The 19496-nt window shown below is 42.3% G+C and overlaps 1 protein-coding gene across 1 annotated transcript in view; it reads left to right on the top strand.

Annotated features, from left to right (window-relative positions):
• The first annotated feature begins 15307 nt into the window (after nt 1-15307).
• Nucleotides 15308-19496, top strand: part of KITLG (KIT ligand) — a 69703-nt gene continuing 65514 nt past the window's right edge. The window contains exon 1 of the mRNA XM_088453809.1: nt 15308-15461. Coding sequence (XP_088309935.1) covers nt 15447-15461 — 15 coding nt within the window. The 5' untranslated portion in view covers nt 15308-15446. The remainder of the gene's footprint in view (nt 15462-19496) is intronic.

The raw sequence follows: 19496 nt of genomic DNA, 5'->3' as shown, positions 1-19496 counted from the left end.
ATAGAAATATTGCCAGACCAAAGAGGTGGAATGTTTGGTCTTCTGCCCAGGCATGATGACCGTGATGGGCTTTTTCATCCCACGGACAACAACTGTCTCCCCCGGAGCCTGATTTAAACAAACCACATCACCATCAGAATCCTCCTCGCCAACTTCCTCCTCAGTGCCAGCTACACCTGTATCCTCATCCTGTTGTACTTCAACAGTGACATCTTCAATTTGCATATCAGCAAGTGGACTGTGGGTGCTCCTTTCAGCACTTGCAGGGGGCGTGCAAATGGTGGAAAGAGCCACCTCTTCCCGTCCAGTGCTGGGAAGGTCAGGCAACGCAACCGCCACCACACTTGGACTCTCCTTGGGGATTTGTGATATCTTCTTAGAAGGCACAGTTCTTCGCTGTGCTTTTGCCAGCTTAACTCGTTTGATTTTTTTAGCGGGAGGAGGGCTTCCATCGTCATGTGAAGCTGAACCACTAGTCATGAACATAGGGAAAGACCTTAGCCGTTCCTTGCCACTCCGTGTCATAAATGGCATATTGGCAAGTTTACGTTTCTCTTCAGATGATTTAAATGTTTTTTTCAAGGTCATTTTCCTGAACTTTGTCATTTAGGATTGTATGTGGCCTCTACTATGACATTGGGCATCGGCCTTGGCAGACGACGTTGATGGCATGTTATCGTCTATGTCATGACTAGTGGCAGCAGCTTCAGCACTAGGAGGAAGTGGTTCTTGATCTTTCCCTATTTTATTTTAATCTGAGAAATTTTGGTCCTCCATTTATGTTATATTGATTTGATATATAGGTGCGGCTAAGGCGCACACAAACACAGAAAATATTTTTTTATTTTTGCTGGAGAGTAGTGCACTTTGTGGGTTACAACACCCTTTAAGAAATGAGCCAGCCGGCCCTTTACTAATGGGACGCAGGCGCACGCTTGGCGCTGCTCCTTTGTTGATGCACATGCAGCTACTGCGCACATAATTCACAAACACAGAAAATATTTTTTTATTTGGTTTGGAGTGTACTTTGGGGGTTACAGCACCCTTTAACGGTCAAGCCAGCCGGCCCTTTACTTATGACACAGGCGCACGCTTGGCACTACTTTGTTGATGTACGTGCGGCTACTGCGCACACAATTCACAAACACAGAAAATATTTTTTGATTTGGTTTGGAGTGAGTGTACTTTGGGGGTTACAGCACCCTTTAATGGTCAAGCCACCCGGCCCTTTACTTATGACACAGGCGCACGCTTGGCACTACTTTGTTGATGCACGTGCAGCTACTGCGCACACAATTCACAAACACAGAAAATATTTTTTTATTGGTTTGGAGTGTACTTTGGGGGTTACAGCACCCTTTAACGGTCAAGCCAGCCGGCCCTTTACTTATGACACAGGCGCACGCTTGGCACTACTTTGTTGATGTACGTGCGGCTACTGCGCACACAATTCACAAACACAGAAAATATTTTTTTATTTGGTTTGGAGAGAGTGTACTTTGGGGGTTACAGCACCCTTTAACGGTCAAGCCAGCAGGCCCTTTACTTATGACACAGGTGCACGCTTGGCACTACTTTGTTGATGCACGTGCGGCTACTGCGCACACAATTCACAAACACAGAAAATATTTTTTTATTTGGTTTGGAGTGTACTTTGGGGGTTACAGCACCCTTTAACGGTCAAGCCAGCCGGCCCTTTACTTATGACACAGGCGCACACTTGGCACTACTTTGTTGATGCACGTGCGGCTACTGAGCACACAATTCACAAACACAGAAAATATTTTTTTATTTGGTTTGGAGTGTACTTTGGGGGTTACAGCACCCTTTAACAGTCAAGCCAGCCGGCCCTTTACTTATGACACAGGCCCACGCTTGGCACTACTTTGTTGATGCACGTGCGGCTACTGCGCACACAATTCACTAACACAGAAAATATTTTTTTATTTGGTTTGGAGTGAGTGTACTTTGGGGGTTACAGCACCCTTTAACGGTCAAGCCAGCCGGCCCTTTACTTATGACACAGGCACACGCTTGGCACTACTTTGTTGATGCACGTGCGGCTACTGCGCACACAATTCACAAACACAGAAAATAATTTTTTATTTGGTTTGGAGTGTACTTTGGGGGTTACAGCACCCTTTAACGGTAAAGCCAGCCGGCCCTTTACTTATGAAACAGGCGCACGCTTGGCACTACTTTGTTGATGCACGTGCTGCTACTGCGCACACAATTCACAAACACAGAAAAAATATATTTTTTTTAGCACTTGAGGGGAGCACCCCTGATGGACAGAGCACCCCCTGGACAACACTACAGCACCCCTTTAGGACTGGGACACTGCACAGGACTTTGGAGTGGACACAGCCCCTATGGACAACTGACTGCACAACACAGTCCAGCCAGCCCCTATGGACTTTGAAGTAGTGGACACAGCCCCTATGGACAACAGCAGCACAACACAACACAGCCAGCCCCTATGGACTTTGAAGTAGTGGACACAGCCCCAATGGACAACAGCAGCACAGCGCAGCACAGCACAGCACAACACTACTCTGCACTACACTACACTACACAGCCCAGCCAGCCCTAACTCCCACCCTCCCTCTTCACTGTCCACAGCCGAGTGAGAAAATGGCGCCGACGTGGGTACCTTATATAGGATCCAAAACCCGCGAGACCCGGAAGGCGGGATGATGACGTTTTGCCTCGATTTCAGATCCGAGTCAGGCGGGAAAAGTCGAGCCTGACTCGGATCGGCCTCGGATAGGGGGGGCTCGGGGGGGTTCGGATTTCAGAAATCCGAACCCGCTCACCCCTAATTTAAACATGCTTTTGTTTTATATATATATATATATATATATATATATACTGTATAATATATACACATATATAAAACGCATCGTCTGTGTGATATGTGTCCATCTCTGTATCAGGCCCTCATTTGCACACAGATGTACAAGTGCCATAAGCCCCAGTGGTCAGTGTATGCTAGCATTGCCATTCTATTGCTTTGACTCACAGAGGACCTGGCGCACTGAGAGGGGCTATTTGGAGAGACTTGAGTCACAGTGTATGAGGCATACTTGCTAACTCTCCCTCATTGTCATGGAGACTCCCTGAAATAGTAGCTATCTCCCTGCCTCACTGAAGAGTCTAGCAATCTCCCTGATTGTACCTAAAGGGGCCTATCCATTAGCAGATAAATTGAACGACTGAACGATATATATCGTTCAGTCGTTCAATTTATCTGCTAATGGATAGGCCCTGAACGATGACAGATGCGCACTCCCGCGGCCGACAAATTGTGTCTTTCGTCTCTCCAACATGTTGGTCAATTATCGCTTATCGCTGACAGATATTAGAAATATCTGTCAGTTTATAAGCGGTGAACGACGAACGATATTTTTAATGAAAATTAAAAGAAACATAAAAAATCCACTCCCTGAATTATGTCATGCAATATCATTCGTCGTTCGTCGTTTTCAAAATCTGTCATGTACATGACAGATATCTGTCACCGCAGCCCCAGGAATTTTCAAGGGATTAATCTTTTGTCTTTTATCATTGGAGAAAGATCTGCTAATGGATAAGCCCCTTTACTCCCATTATTACGCTGTTATATTAAAAAAAACAAAAACAAGAGATATATACTTTCAATTGGGATGGCAACATGTATTTTCTGAAAAGTATCAGTGTATTTTCATCAACAATAGTTCTTACTGACTGCTTTGGGGCTCATTTACATGTGGAAGTAAGTCAGTTTAATGGCACGCCTCTCAGATGTAGCAGTACACATCCACCTTACCACCACGCTCATAGGTGTTGTTTTCACAATCTCCCTGAAATGCTTTTACAAAAGTAGGTAAGTATGGTATGAGGACACATCTGTACTGTAATGTCCTAAGTTATATAATAGCCAAATGAGAAATAAATGGAAGTTTACTTGGAGTGAAAAGGAAAAGGGAAATTATAGGGGAAGTCCAAATGCCCTAATGTAATAATAGGCAGTGTTGAACAAATCAACATGCCAAAGTGTTTTGCCACAGCATGTTTTGCATCATAAATGCCCCTTATAGTCATAACTACCTAAACCATGGACCCAGCTCTTTATATAAAACATATGTAAAGTAATGAGTATGTCTCTAGGTCAGAGCAGGAATCCTTACTACAAGTATTTAGCTCTCACATAAAGGTTAAGCACTTCCCCTATAATAACAGACTTCGTCTAGTGCCAATTTTTATGATTCTGAAACCATAGTTTCCATTAAATATAACCTGTAATTACTGATAATGAGGGAACATCTTAAGATTGGAATATTACTATGACAATTAAAACATACCCGTTTTATACACTAAAGCATAGAAATAGTTGACTGATATTGCATTTTTAAAGAAGATAGCAAATAAGTAAAATGCCATAATCAGAAACAATGTATCTTACAATTATAGGAGACTACAGCAATGTTTGGATTTCAAAATACTGCTCTAGGTTTTTGTTGACAAATATAAAATAAATGCTAGAAATAATTTTAATGCAAACAAATTAAATGTTTAGATGCATTAATTTGTTGTATATAGCTCTAAGTTCTGTAATTATAGTGGAGTATCTCTTGCATTTTAAAGTGATAAAATAAACTCAGCAGCAGGCTCATCGTTACCAAATAACTCTAGTCATGCTTTCAACAAAGACAATTTATAACCCCTATAATAATCATTATTCAGTGATTAAATATGAATTATATGTTAAATCTGTTGTGCTAAGGACGTATGTAACTTGTCTTATCTATCTATCTATCTATCTATCTATCTATCTATCTATCTATCTATCTATCTATCTATGTCATATCTATCTATCTATCTATCTATCGCATATCTATCTATCTATCTCATATGTATCTTATCTATCTGTCTATCTATGTCATATCTATCTATCTATCTATCTGTCTATCTATCTATCTATCTATCTATCTATCTCATATCTATCTATAAATCTCATATCTATCTTCTGTCTGTCTATCTATCTATCTATCTATCTATCTATCTATCTATCTATCTATCTATCTATCTATCTATCTCATATCTATCTATCTATCTATATCATATCTATCTATCTATCTATCGTATCTATCTATCTCATATCTATCTATCTATCTATCTATCTATCTATCTATCTCATATCTATCTATTTCATATCTATCTTCTATCTATCTATCTATCTATCTATCTATCTATCTATCTATCTATCTATCGTATCTATCTCATATCTATCTATCTATCTATCTATCTATCTATCTATCTATCGTATCTATCTATCTATCTCATATCTATCTATCTATCTCATATCTATCTATCTATCTATCTATCTATCTATCTATCTATCTATCTATCTATCTATCGTATCTATCTCATATCTATCTATCTATCTATCTATCTATCTATCTATCTACTGTATCTATCTATCTATCTCATATCTATCTATCTCATATCTATCTATATATCTATCTACTGTATCTATATTCTATCTATCTATCTATCTCATATCTATCTATCTACTGTATCTATCTATCTATCTATCTATCTATCTATCTATCTATCTATCTATCTACTGTATCTATCTATCTACTGTATCTATCTATCTCATATCTATCTATCTATCTATCTATCTATCTATCTATCTATCTATCCACCCATACGCACATATAGGAGCTGATTGGGAGATAGATGCAGCTTTTTTCGCTCTTGCGACTGCTGTTGGAATCGCGGCTGTGAGTATATGCAAATGCTAGTATCACCCCTTCTCCCTGGTGTACAAGCGTGTGTCTGAATGTGCAAGGACTGAGACGCCCACTTTCACCATCTCTGCGTCCTGTCATCCCGCTGGTGTTTCACGCACCATCGACACTTGCACCAGCCGTATGGCAAGTGTGGTTTCTCCAACTGACTCAGGCCTCCTATGGCTGAGACTGTGAACTTATAAACGCAGCCACTTTCACTGACACGCCCGCAACACTCCCATTACATGCCCATAAGACAGACAATACACTACAAGAAACATTAAACAGAGAGAGATGATGGATGGGTGTTGTAATGCCCATATCTCCCCTATCGTAGCTCCCAATACTATGAGACCCTTAATTTCAAATAACATACCCCCTTAGTAATTGTCTGGTGATCAGGGGTGGATTGGGATGGAAAACCAGCCCAGGAAATTTATGGAAGCAGCACTAATGGGGCCGGGGTCTGATGAAGGGATGGGGTATGTCGAGGGGGGGTCTGTGACTTTATGCTAATGCTGCTACAAAGCTCTTCCTTGGTTTACATTCGTGCGTCCAAATATGCGTCCACTGTCAGTGTCTAAAGACACTGTAATCATGCTTTGTGCATCTTTAGACGCCACCATCGGTCGCACCCTTGAAACTTTCACCAGCCCCATGCCCACCCCTCCAGGTGAGTAATTCAGTGTCTCTGTATGCAACCACTGTCAGTAACATGCCCGTGTTACTCCAATAACATGCCCATAATACAGTATTACATCTTTGTCTGATTAGCCAACCCCCTGTAACCACCTAGGTATGCCCAACACATTTTGAATACGCTTTTTGGTGCATGCGTCTAAATCTGTACTGCAACTCTGTACAAACACCATCGCGACACATGTGCGGTGCAACTCAGACAAAAAGCACTGCACAAGAAAAAAAACACTTTGGTCCCCACAGAAAAAAACAACAAACAAACACATTGGCCCCCACAGGAAAGTAATAAAACACAAAGGCCCCCAACAGGAAAACAAAACAAAAAATTGTCCCCAAAAAGGAAAAAACAAATAAACAAACAAACACTTTGGCCCCCACAAGAAATAAAAACAAACACATTGGCCTCAACAGAAAAAAAATAAAACACAATGGCCCCCAATAAGAAAAAATAAAACACAATGGCCCCCACAGGAAAAAATAAAACAAATTGGTACTCGACAGGGAAAAAAAACACATTGGTCCCCGACAAGGAAAAAAAAACACAGTGGTTCCTGAAAGGGGAAAAAAACACAAACAAACACCCTGAACAGAAAAAAAATTGGTCCACAAAGGAAAAATAAATAGGTGGGTAGTGTATGTCCCAGGGGCAGGGGAGTAGAGTGGACTGGCGGTGGGGGGAGGAGGGGTAGAGCAGACTTTGTATGTCCCTGGCCGGGGGTGGGCAGTATATATTCTTTGGCCTGGGGGGGTAGGGTGGGCAGAGTGTGTCCCTGGGGACGAAGGTGGATAGGGTATGTCCTTGGGCTGGGGAAAACTGTATGTCTGTGGAGCCAGGGGGTAGTATTTGGGATAAAACACACACCCATAATCAGGGTCGCCGACAGCTGCGCCAGGCCCAGGGGAAGAAGGAGTATGGCCTAATTGTGGGAGGCATGGTCACGCCCCCTTCAGGAAAAAATAAACATTTTTGCAGCTCAGCGAGGCGGCGCTGTGGAGGGGGGCGCTGTGAGCCCCTCAGCCTGGCGCATAGCCAGTGGGGGGCATGATCAATGTGATCGCTTTCCCCACAGGCATAGGAGACTGCTGTGGCTGCTACTTAGCAGCTGCGAGCAGTCTCCCAGTGCAGCCCAGTACACATACAGCAGCGTGTGCTGGGCTGCTTTGATGTAAGAGGGAGGGGGGCGGCACTGGACCCGGGCCCCCACCAGCAAGCCCCTGCCCGGGTAATTAGTACCTGCTCCCCCCCTCTTGGCGCCTCTGCTCTTAATACCAGCTTCATTCATGTTAAACATTTAAACAACTAACAGCAAAGTAATTACACCCTACATAATTATAAATAACTGTAATCAGCAAAATAAATCACTGTATCAAAACTAACCAAGTGCTAAAACTGAGAAGGAAGTGACACTATCAGTGTAGCAGATATGCTGCTGCTGACAGGTGGAGATGCACTGAGCAGCTGCAGGCCGTGTGAGGTACACACAGTAACCCGGAGTAGACTAGACGCTTGTGCCAATCTCAATATGAAGCTGCTACTTGTCCTCTAACTTTCCCGCACCACAATGCTCATCCAACCAGCGCATACGGTGTGTGTGATTGACAGAGCCATAACTTCCCCTGTACACATAACACTATACAGTTGTCCAATCCCCTGTACACATAGCACTATACACCTTCTCCCCTATACATATAACACTATACACCTCCTCCCTCCTAGTGTGTCATGTCTACGACTCCCCTCTTCTCTTACCATGCTTGATGAGGATAAGGCCTTGGTGCAGCACATATATTAACTGACCTGTAAACATAGCTTCGACCCTCCATCTGCATCAGCATCCATCAGGGATTGGACTTGGACAGTGCAGACTCTCACCACAGCGCTGGGGAGTAGTGAGTCACCGAGCTCCTCTAGTGCTCATCCAGGCTGGGCTGCAGTGCAATCTCCCCTCGGGGACCCCGATGTGTCATAGATGGATTCCCTGCTGGTGGCTGTGTGGCTGTATGGTGGGAGGAGCAGAGCCTGTGAAAGTCAGCCGTCTGCCAGTCCGGAATGCTGGAGATTGGCGCCTGGCAGGGCCCTGCCTATTTTGTCAGTCCTGGGCCCCATCATTTCTAAAGGCAACCCTGGCGCCGGGTGCTCCTCCTCCTCCTCCCATCTAAGTCTGTCCCCATTGTGATCTCTCCCCACAGCAGTGCTCCGTGTGCTGGCTCTCATTGGCTCTCCACTTTCCTTGAGGCAGAGAGAGTGGTAGAGGCCGGAAGTGGGCGAGAATGGTGCTGAGAGAGCTGCAGGCATTTGTGTGAGCCGGCCCAGCCAGCAGTGTAAGCCAGCCAAGCAGAGGGAACTATGGGCCTTACCCAGCGGGAAATTTCCCTGTGGCTAAATGCACTCCTGCTGGTGATCAACTGGCAATAGCAACACGAACTATAGAGGTGTTTATAAATATTTGGGATTATCATTGCCATTTATCTCCATCCTGGCTTCAATAAAGTCCAACACATTTAGGAACTTCATTCAAGGCAGTACAAAAAAATTAAAAAAAATAAAAGAAACCCATAATTTTCAAATGCAGATTTTATTTTGCGTACCTTTTGTGTATAATCATGTTTTTTGCTTTTATGGAAAGGATGATTGATGTAAATCACAATTATGTGACGTATAGGAAAAAAATACACGTACTGTTTTTGCTTTTAGATCAGTTTCTTGCAATTGCCATTAAAAAAAACAACACTCTTTTGCAGATTTTCTTTGCCATCTTAGTAGGTGTTATAAAAAAGGTATAATTTCCATACTAATATCAATAATTTGTGTTTGTACTTCCTAAACAAATTATATGTAAAAAAGTGTAAAAATAGCCTAAATCATGTGGTGTTAACTGGCCAGCTTCTATTCCAAGGGCTACACTTATTCCCCTAAAATGAAAGTTCACATTTTTAAATTAGTTCAGATCTTGATCTAAGTTATAAGAATTAATATAGAATCCAATAAATCAAATAACACACAAAAAGATAAACTTTTTCATTAATTCATTCAACATTCATTTTAAATATTGGAAAACATTATGTGGACCTCTACAGTTAAGTAACTCTTGTTACCCCCCATGAGAATTAATGGGAATTGTGGATCAGTCCCACACATTGGCTTGGATGTTTTTTTGCTCTTTATTCCTTAAAACCTACTCCAACTCATTGATGTTGGCTGGCTTTCTAGCATGAAAACCCTGCTTCAGTTCATGTCACAATAATTCTATTGGATGAAGTCCTGGGGATAGAATTGAATTTCTAAAAATGAAAAGTGGAGGTGTTTCCCATAGCAAGAACTGATTGGTCGTTAGGGGCACACCATCACTTTTCTGTTTTAGAAGCTTTATTTCACACTTGACACTTTATTACCCACTTAAATTAACATACAATGTTAATGTTGACAAAGTAATTTTGGATCATTCTCATCAATAAGTAAATCAAAACAGTAGTTTGCAGGAATCTATGACCTGCAAACTGGATTTGTTCTAATGAATAGGATTGTTACCTATTGTAGCAACAACAGATGGGTTAGGCAGCAAGCTTCCCGAAAGCACTGAAGCAGAGGAGAGTGAAATAGTTTTCACTCCCTCTGCCTTTAGAGACAGAGCAGCATGCGGTCACGTGCTCGTAGGTCACGTACACGCCGGAGCCACTGATTCCGATTTTTTGTAAGCTACCTGTTAGCAATCCTATCCCAGAAAGGAGTAGTGGAGGGAAGGTAACCTTTATACCTGATGAGTCTGACACCTTTAGATGGTAAATGAGTACTAAACAGTGAATGCTTCACAACAAATCACAATTTTGTGAACTGTAACTGAAAAATTTCCGGATATACCCATTATAGGGTATATGTGGCTGATACAGCCCTTTGGAGTTGGGTCGGCCAATTCTGTTTTTCCCTGTCGGAGGGCTATTGTCAGCACCTCGTCTAGCTGAGGGATGCAATTCTTTGAACAAGGAATATGGAGTACTTGATGTGAAAAACAAATTAAAGGGAGGTTTAACCTAGACTGGATTGTATTCAGCAACCACCTGTCTATTGTAATCTGTTGCCAATCTGAGTAGGATTGTTTGAGAGTTTTGAGGGAAGGAGGGTATGTGGGTGAGCTTACCATAGTTGTGGCCTCTTTTAGCATTACTCCAACAGTTTGAGGTTGATCCTCTTGGGGCATCATTGGGTCTGTGTTTCAGAAACCTTCTCTCTGGGCCTTGGAAGTCTCGGGTCGGACCTCTGGCTCTCGAAGTCCAACCCCCTTGAAGGATCTCTTAATAGCCTTAAGGACAGCAAGCTTGGACACCACCAGAGAATCTAGAAAAATGCTATACTCCCCTTCTCTCTCAGCTTTGACTAACATGAATAAGAGGGACAGCTGTGTCCACTATCTTATATTGGATCTTCCTCAATGTACAGTCTGTGGGGTCATTGTATCTTTTTTTCTCCCACTATGGAGCCTAATGCTGGGTAAATGTTGGGAGCAATAATGCGGGTATGTCTGGTAACACTGTGTAAAAGCGTAACACTAACTCATCCTCTTTGATGAGGGTTGCTCTATATGCCATCTGGAAATATTTTTGGACTTCAGAATTATGCTTTAAGGCTTTTACCCATTAAAGCCACTCTGGTCATCTGAATCTCGCTAAATTCCCCGTGCTGGGATGAGGCAGAGGGTCTCATAATTTCCTTTGATTCCCAGTCCACAGAGGAAGACTAGCCATATTCTCTAGGGGAAAGACGTGGCTGACTGGTAGATAACCCCATATACTGAGAGAAGTTACCTTTGTGCTACGGGCTACGAGCAGGAGCGGTATTTTGCCAGCTACGGCAGGGGTGTTGTGCTTGCCTCGAGCACTGTCATGTTGTCTGATACGGACAATTCCAGGGAATGAGGGAATGTCACCTGAACAGGTTTCCCTGGGTCTAAACTTTTATCTTTTTTCTTTAGTTTTTCCCTTTGTGTCTGTAAACTCCCTGAACAGGGAGGTGACTTGTCACATTGCTGAGGGAATATTTCTACCTCAGTTTCTGAGGAGTTAGAAGTATCAAAGTTTCTGACTAGAAAATGTTTATTCTTTTTTATGAGAATATCCTCTGAGGAGGGAGAAGACTGTAGGCAAGAAAATATTGGCCTTTTATGGTCTCTCTTCCCTTTTATTCTGCCAGCCATGGAGCACAGTCTAAGGGAGTCAGAGACTGTGTCCTTCACGTCAGTGCTGACAGAAAAATCTGAACCCGCAGCTTAGACGCACGCCCACATGACCGCAGGCACGCACTTGACCCAGTGGTGAGCGCATGCCCGCCCACCAATCTGTCTATAAAAGCAGAAGGAGCAAAAATGCTGTCACTCTCCTCTGCCTCAGCGCTTTTCATGAGGCTTGCTGCCTAACCCACCTGCTGTTGCTAGTTATATCCTATTCATACATGCCTACTCTCCCGGGAATCGAGGGAGGCTCACGATTTTTTGGGTAACCCCCCCCGCACCCCCGGAATAGGCATATCTCCCGCATCCCGCCCACTTCCTAGTGGAGTGGGCAGGATGGGGAGATTTTACCTGGAATTTATGGGGCCGTAGGGAAGGGGCGGGGCTAAATGGGGCAAATCACGTTATTTAGCCCCACCCCCTCCTCACGGACCCGCGAATCGTGGGGGTTTTCTGTAAAGGGGCGGGGCCTAATGCTGTCTATCGTCTGGCCCTGCCCCCCGAAGAGGAGAGCAGCAGGTCCCCTCCTGCTGCTCCTGGAAACCTGGCAAGAAATGTCGGCAAGTATGATCCTATTGTGTGTCATTTGATCTATAGGCGGTTTACTTTATCTAAGTTTATTACTTATATGAAGATCTAATCACATTTAAATGTTAAGGTTTTAGCCTTTTCAAGCTTAGTAATACCACTATAAAACTCAGCTACAAAAGCTCTGTGATTATCAAAAAGTAAGAAACACCACCATATAGTCGTATGTATAGTTCCAACATGTTTGGTCCTATATAAACCATTTTCTATAAGACACATTATTGCAGATATCCTATGTTTGGAATCCCCTTAACTGCTCAGGATCAACCAGCTCCATCACTCATAAGAAGCAATTGGACGTCTATTAACACCATAAACAAGCTTACGTTAAAAAAGTGATGGTGTTAAAAGAGATGAAACAGCACACAAACAAATATGTTGAAAGCTTTTCCCTATGCTTGTGTCAATGTTTGTAAATAACCCTCACTGATTATATAAATTAATTAACTGCCCTGTTATCAGTAATGTACATAGATCTCATTAAAGTTGCAAAACTGGTCTGTATCAGCATAAACCGAATAATGACATAGGGCAGGGGTTCCCAACCATGGTCCTCAAGGCACAGTCCAGGATTTGAGGATAGCCATACTGGAGCACAGGTGACTTCATTAGTACCTCAGTTATTTTGATTTAACCATCTGTGCTCAAGCCTGGATATCACTAAAACCAGGACTGTTAGTGTGCTTTGAGGACCGAGGATTGGGAATCACTGACATAGGGCCTGATTCTGAGTTGGGAATAAATCAAGAAAGAGCAAGTAACTGCATACTTACCTACTCTCCCGGAACGGCCAGGAGCCTCCCGAATATTGGGTGCTGCTCCCGGCCCCCTGCAAGAGAAGGCAAGTCTCCCGGAATAGCAACCACGCATACACCTGATAGCACCCCCTTAGCGAGCAAAAAAGGGCGATTTGGGGGTGTCGATGACACGATTTGCTCTGAATCGCGTCATCATAGCCCTGCCCCCTGCTTTATTAATATCGGCATTGTAAAAAGGGGGACAAGTCTGCGATCACGCCGGCACATCCCCTGCACCGCCCACTTAAGCCGCCCCCACACGCCCCCTGCTGCCCCGACCTGGATGCCCCCTCCCTGAGCGGACTGACAGAAAGTCGATAAGTATGAGTGACTGTGCACCTAGACAAAGCATGTAGCAATGCCAGGAGTGCAAATACTGTACATACTTTGTTTTTGTAAGCAGGGTAAATACTGGCTGATGTTGCAAGTAGCCCACAAATGCTGGACAGCTTTGTTTTACTCTGCAATTACATTTCAGTTTGGACACAGCCCTCTCACATCTACATCTCTTTGCACATTTAAATCTGCCTCACCTAGAGTACAACAAGGTTTTACTAAGATGCCCAGTTACTGTACTTGCTCTTCAGAATCAGGCCCATAGTTATTGGTTTCATGTTTTTATGAATAGCTTTAAATTACATGCAGTACATAAGTGGGATTAAATATGATACATAACACATGGGAAATGACGATTATTTTTTCACATAATCATATTATTTTTTTTTATTAATTAACATTCTTTATTGATATAGCTCCATCATTTTACCCAGTGCTTTATAGAGAATATTTTCATAATTTACATCAGTTTCTACTTCAGTGGATCTAAGGGGCAAGTGTATTAATCTTATACTTATCTCTGCATGAAGTGACATCTTGCATCGTGCGAGCAGGATTTCTTAGCGCTGCGATGTATTAAAAAGAAAATCACAGGAGAGGGGCAGGGCCGGATTAAGGTTTGTGGGGGCCCCAGAGCAACTAACTTGTGGGGGCCCCTGCCAATAAAATTGTCAATAGGATATGCTGCCAATGTTATTAAGAAGTACAATGAGTAAATACTCCCAGCACCACAAATGTGTTAAATACACTGTAGTGCTCCCAGTTTACATTATGCCACACAGAAACCCCTGCTCACATATGTCACAGTGCCCTCTATCCTGGTGGTAGCTATGTGTGGGGGCCCCTGGGCAACCGCCCCAGTTGCCCTGTTGTTAATCTGGTTTTGAGAGTGGGTACGATTACTCACCCCTTCAGCGATCTCTGCCCTCCCTGTATTGCACCAGCCTAATTCTGGTTTGATATGGAACTGTTCCCAGTGGGCACACTGCACATGCTCAAGAAGTCTAACGGCGAATATGCAAAGAAGCCCTGAGCAAGCGACTGGACCCAGAGCCACTATATGCTACAGGGCAAGCGACAAAAAGCTCAGCTTTTCATTACTTTTGAAATGCCAATCACACTTTGCCACCGTACCCGTCTATGGCGATGCTGTTATTTGCACAAGCTGCTGAAGTGAAAATAACAAAGGGTTATCACAGTTAGATACAGTACATGTACCCTGAAATTCTTTACCGCACAAACACTATGGTCATTTTTCTAGGAAGCCTGTTATTTTACGCTGTGTTGTGGCAGTGGAGTGGTAGGCTGTAGCCCCAGAGGCCGAGGACCTACATGAACATGTAGAGTATACAGGCTCCATATAGAATAGATGGTGCCCTGGTGACTGTGGAGCTGATGGCTTCATTTCTGCAAGGTAGCAATATTAACTACTGTGTCAACCTAATATAAATATAGATTTAGTATTAATGCCTATGCTATTTCTAGTCCAACTCTACTACTACTACTACTACTACTACTACTACTACTAATAATAATAATAATATGTAACCCTATAATTAAAATAGTATTCATTTAGAAAATGGCACATTAATAACAACATAACTTTGAAGAAAAAAAATCTACAAAAACATATAAAAACTATCATCCACAGTCATTACAATAATACAAAATGAACTATGGTACATCTAATCCCCATGCTGTACAGCTGAACTGACTGTCAGACTAAGATTCGAATGTGTTAATAAATCCCAATGAGAGAGGAGCAGGCGTGGCAGGAGCATGTAGCTGCAGCAGGGGGAAGTCTCCTATATAACTAGTGATCGGGATCAGAGTGCACAATCCAAGCAACTGTCTGTGTGTGAGAGGCTTACCCGGAGATTACAGGAGAGGCAGCAGAGTGATTCACTGATTACCACTACTGTACAGGAAAACCCAATGCACGGATTAGCTCAAATATGCTGGGGCTCTACAACAGCTAAAGGGATATTATACAAGCTACCTGAGCTGGATTGCTTTATCCTTTCCTTATGAAGAAGACAAAAGTAAGTAGCTGGAAATTACTTTGACAGAAACACAGGTCTGTCAGAGATCCAGGTCGTGCATGGAACGATCTCTGCGCCACAATCAATCAGTGGAGCATTGAGCTGGGATATATGGATTGGCGTATTTGCGCCCGCTGCTTTTCATATGCGCAGGTTGTTTGTCCCGTAAGTATGTCATTCCTTATTAGGAGAAAGCATGGTGCAGAATATGTCCCGCAGCAAGCCTAGAGGTCGAGGGTTAAAGTAAACTAAAATGCTCTTTACTACCTGCATGCCAGGGCAGCCAGTGCTTGCAGAGACTCCTGGATGCGGGGCAGAGTGACATGAAAGTGAGACCCTTCTCTGCATCTGGAGTTAGACCCAGGCTGGCTGCTCTGGCAGAGATACTGTGTGGTGCCCAGGACTCCTGGCACAGTGCATTGTCTGGCTGGCTGTTTCAGCAAGGAAATATACGTAGGGGACTCTATCATTTTTTTTCCAAGGAAGAACTGTCCTGTTGCTATTTGCATTGTTCTTTTCAGATTTATTTGGCTCTTATCCTGCTGAGAATTGTTCTTGCAACACAGGCTTTTAGTTATAAATTCTTCATTGTGAAAGATCTGGAAGGCTATAATTCTGTATGGTCTACAAATATTTGGAGTTTGCAGTGTACACTAGCTGCCTCCATTGACCATTCACTAAATAAGCTGTGTACCCTGCAGCCTCCAATGCAAAATACACATATTTATAGGTTTATTAAGATGCTGCTTTATGTTGTCAGCAACCTCAATATGCCTTGTAGATTTTTCTGTATTTTTTTATTCATTTTGACAGTAGTTCTCGGGAATGTTAAAATTTAAATTTTACACCTAGAGCTAAATAAATGTTATCTTCCATGGTGTTCCTGTGCTATGTAAACCAGTGATTTATGTAAGTTTACAATTGCATTGGATATATGAATCATTACATTTATAAATGCAATATGAGTGGGTTTGTAAGTACACTGTGCAGCCAGGCTTGTACGGAACACTTTTTCATCACTTGTCAGACTATCACCCATTAATGTTCTTTTTGTATGTAGTGTTGTCTGGTAGCACTTTGTAATGGTTATTCTTGTCTATAAGGTTTCATTAAATGTATGAGACTTATAATATTCACCTACAGAAGAACTTCTTTTCCACCATAGAATAACAATAATCAGAATGTACATTTTCAAAAATTAAAGTGTTATTAGTATATAATGCTTGTTTTTTAAACACCTGGAAATGTCACATTATTTATGGAAAATGTAAAGAAATGCAGTATTCACAGTTATGTTAAACTGTATTCCTAGGTTTACATTGTTCTACTTGCATGGTGCACAGAGATTACAGTGGCATTGATTTAGTGTCTGCCTGGTGTTTACTGTCATTTCTGTCAATATTTATTTGACAGCGCTGTCTGATGTCTGAATTGAACTATCATTAAGGCCACTCCTGTAGAAAAAAAAATGAAGGCATAGGTATTTTATTAAATAAGCAACCGGATACCACTACAGCTGTACAGTATGTTTGAGTACTATATTTGCTAGCTGATTAGATTTCCTGTGCAGTATTGTTAGTAATTCATATCCGTTCTTTATATCTGTATTTTTCTGCGGATTCCAAATTCAGGAGTGAATAGCATACTGAGACTCAGCATTAATAGACCTTGCCAGCAATTAGTGACATGATTTTATAAGGCTTGTACAAGGTTTAGAACAAAACGACTTTGAAGTCGGGCAGGACTAAAGGTTGCAAGTACATATGAAACTCAGAAACTTTGCCAGGGTTACCATCAAAGCTGGAATGTGCCAGAGGTGAGAGGTACAATTTACCTCCGGTCTGTAATGACTAAAACTATCTTCTGTCCCACATCTGGTGAGTGACCTTATGCGCACAATAACTTAAAATGTTTAGACCAGCTTGGGTGAGGCCAAAGACATTATAAATTGCAAATCCTTAAGTCCCATTTATACCCCTGAAGAAGATTGATTAAGTGCATTGGAAAGTTGCCATTGCTGCAGCTTATTTGTAGGGCCTGTTAGTCATGCTGTGAATTGTCATCTGTCTAGTGAACTACAAATTCCAGAATGCTGCGCAAGACATCTACACAACTGTCATTCTCTCAGTGTCTAGAGCTGACATTTCTCCTGGAACTGTAGATTTTCCTCCGATTCAGAATGAGATTACGTAACATTTCCTGACAACTATTCTTATATTGGAGATGGTCAACATCTGTGTATTCTATACTGCAGCACCAGGGTGTGGTATTAAACAGGAAAATAATTGCTAATATGCCTATTTACATAGTTTAAGGTAAAAATCTCTATATATTTTGGTGTGCTTTTTAATTGTGCTCGTCTGATCCATCTGTCTGTACGTGTTCAATAAATAGTCCCCTCCCATTTTTTTTACATAATCACTTTCTATAGTGATTCTAAATGGAATGTATAACAGGATCAGAAAAGGCAAAGTACACCTAAGTATGAGGAGCAGCTCATCGTATAATCAACTTGTTTTTACTTGTTAAAGAACTTGGAAATTAGCTCAGTTCAATAATTGTGTAATAAGCACATGTTGTATCTCACATAGATACAGAGTACTGGACATTGTACAGGTAGCCGCCATTTGTCAGATACAGTTACCAAAACAGAGATAATTTACCCACTGTAAACTGTGAGTGCTTCATCTCTCAGAGGACCAAGGCATTTTTCCATCAGCACAGTTTTGGCTTTCTTGCAAACATCAAGCTTAAACTCACAAATGTGACCTGTGCTATGCATAGATACTTTGAGAGCATACATTGTTCATGTAAAATGTTTAGTCTTACTGTCAGTCTTAAACACAGTATCTTGTATACCATGTCCAAGCTTAGGAGGAGATTAGTATAAGCTAGGCAAAATCCGTAAGCATGTGGGACAACCCAGAGACATAATTCTTTTTTAGAGGTTTATACTTTAAGCTACTGCAGTTCAACTTTATGAATACTGTACTTGGCCACAGACGCGTGCAAGCTGTGACTCGTACAGGTCCCATTATCTGTTTTTGGGATCAACTATTTGTCAGATGTGCAATTCGTTTTGGTAGGATCCAACTCTGTTGGGGTTCCAGAGTAACGACACACTGACACTTAGAGTCCCAGAGCAATGGCACATTGACATTGACATTTATGATCCCAGATCAATGGCACACTGACACTTAGGATCCCAGACCAATGGCACACTGACACTTAGGATCCCAGACCAATGGTACACTGACACTTAGGATCCCAGACCAATGGTACACTGATACTTAGAGTCCCATGGCCCAGAGCAATGCCACACTGACACTTAGGGTCCCATAGCAATGGCACATTGACATTTAGGATCCCAGACATGATCCCAGACCAAAGGCACACTGACACAGTGTCCCAGAGCCATGGCACACTGATATTTAGGAATCCAGAGCAATTGCACATTGACACTTAGGGTCCCAGAGCAATGGCACACTGACACTTAGGGATCCAAAGCAATTGCACATTGACACTTAGGGTCCCAGAGCCCAGAGAAATGGCACACTGACACTTAGGAATCCAGAGCAATTTCACACTGACAATGGGTTCCAGAGGAATGGCACACTGACACTTAGAGGGGAATTCAATTAGAGGTGAAAAGCCATATTTGCCTGTTTTTTTGTGAAAAATTCGCCTAAAAAAAATTCGCCAAATTCAATTCCAGGACAATTTCGCCTAAGTGGAAACAATTCTCCAAAAATTATTCTCCAATCAATAGCTGGTGAAAAGAAATGCAAAATCTTTATTTTGGGGTGCAAACGTGGTGAAACAACTAAGACCCCTTGGGACAGCCCACCAAAGGACAAATACGCAAAAAAAACAGAAACTAAAACCTAAGAACACCCCAAAAAAGACATGTCATTTTTGGGGTGTAAATTTAAAAAGTGGGGGGATAAACATTAAAAGTAGCGAAAAAGACTTCTTGGGGATCCACAAGTATGGGTCAGGTGTTTTTGGGATTGCAGGTGCATGCAGCAGGTGGAT

The sequence above is a fragment of the Taudactylus pleione genome, unplaced genomic scaffold (assembly GCF_031769625.1).
Source record: "Taudactylus pleione unplaced genomic scaffold, aTauple2 ptg000040l, whole genome shotgun sequence".
Lineage (NCBI taxonomy): Eukaryota > Metazoa > Chordata > Amphibia > Anura > Myobatrachidae > Taudactylus > Taudactylus pleione.
The sequence above is the reverse complement of the archived record's forward strand: the minus strand, read 5'-3'. Positions and strand labels throughout refer to the sequence as shown.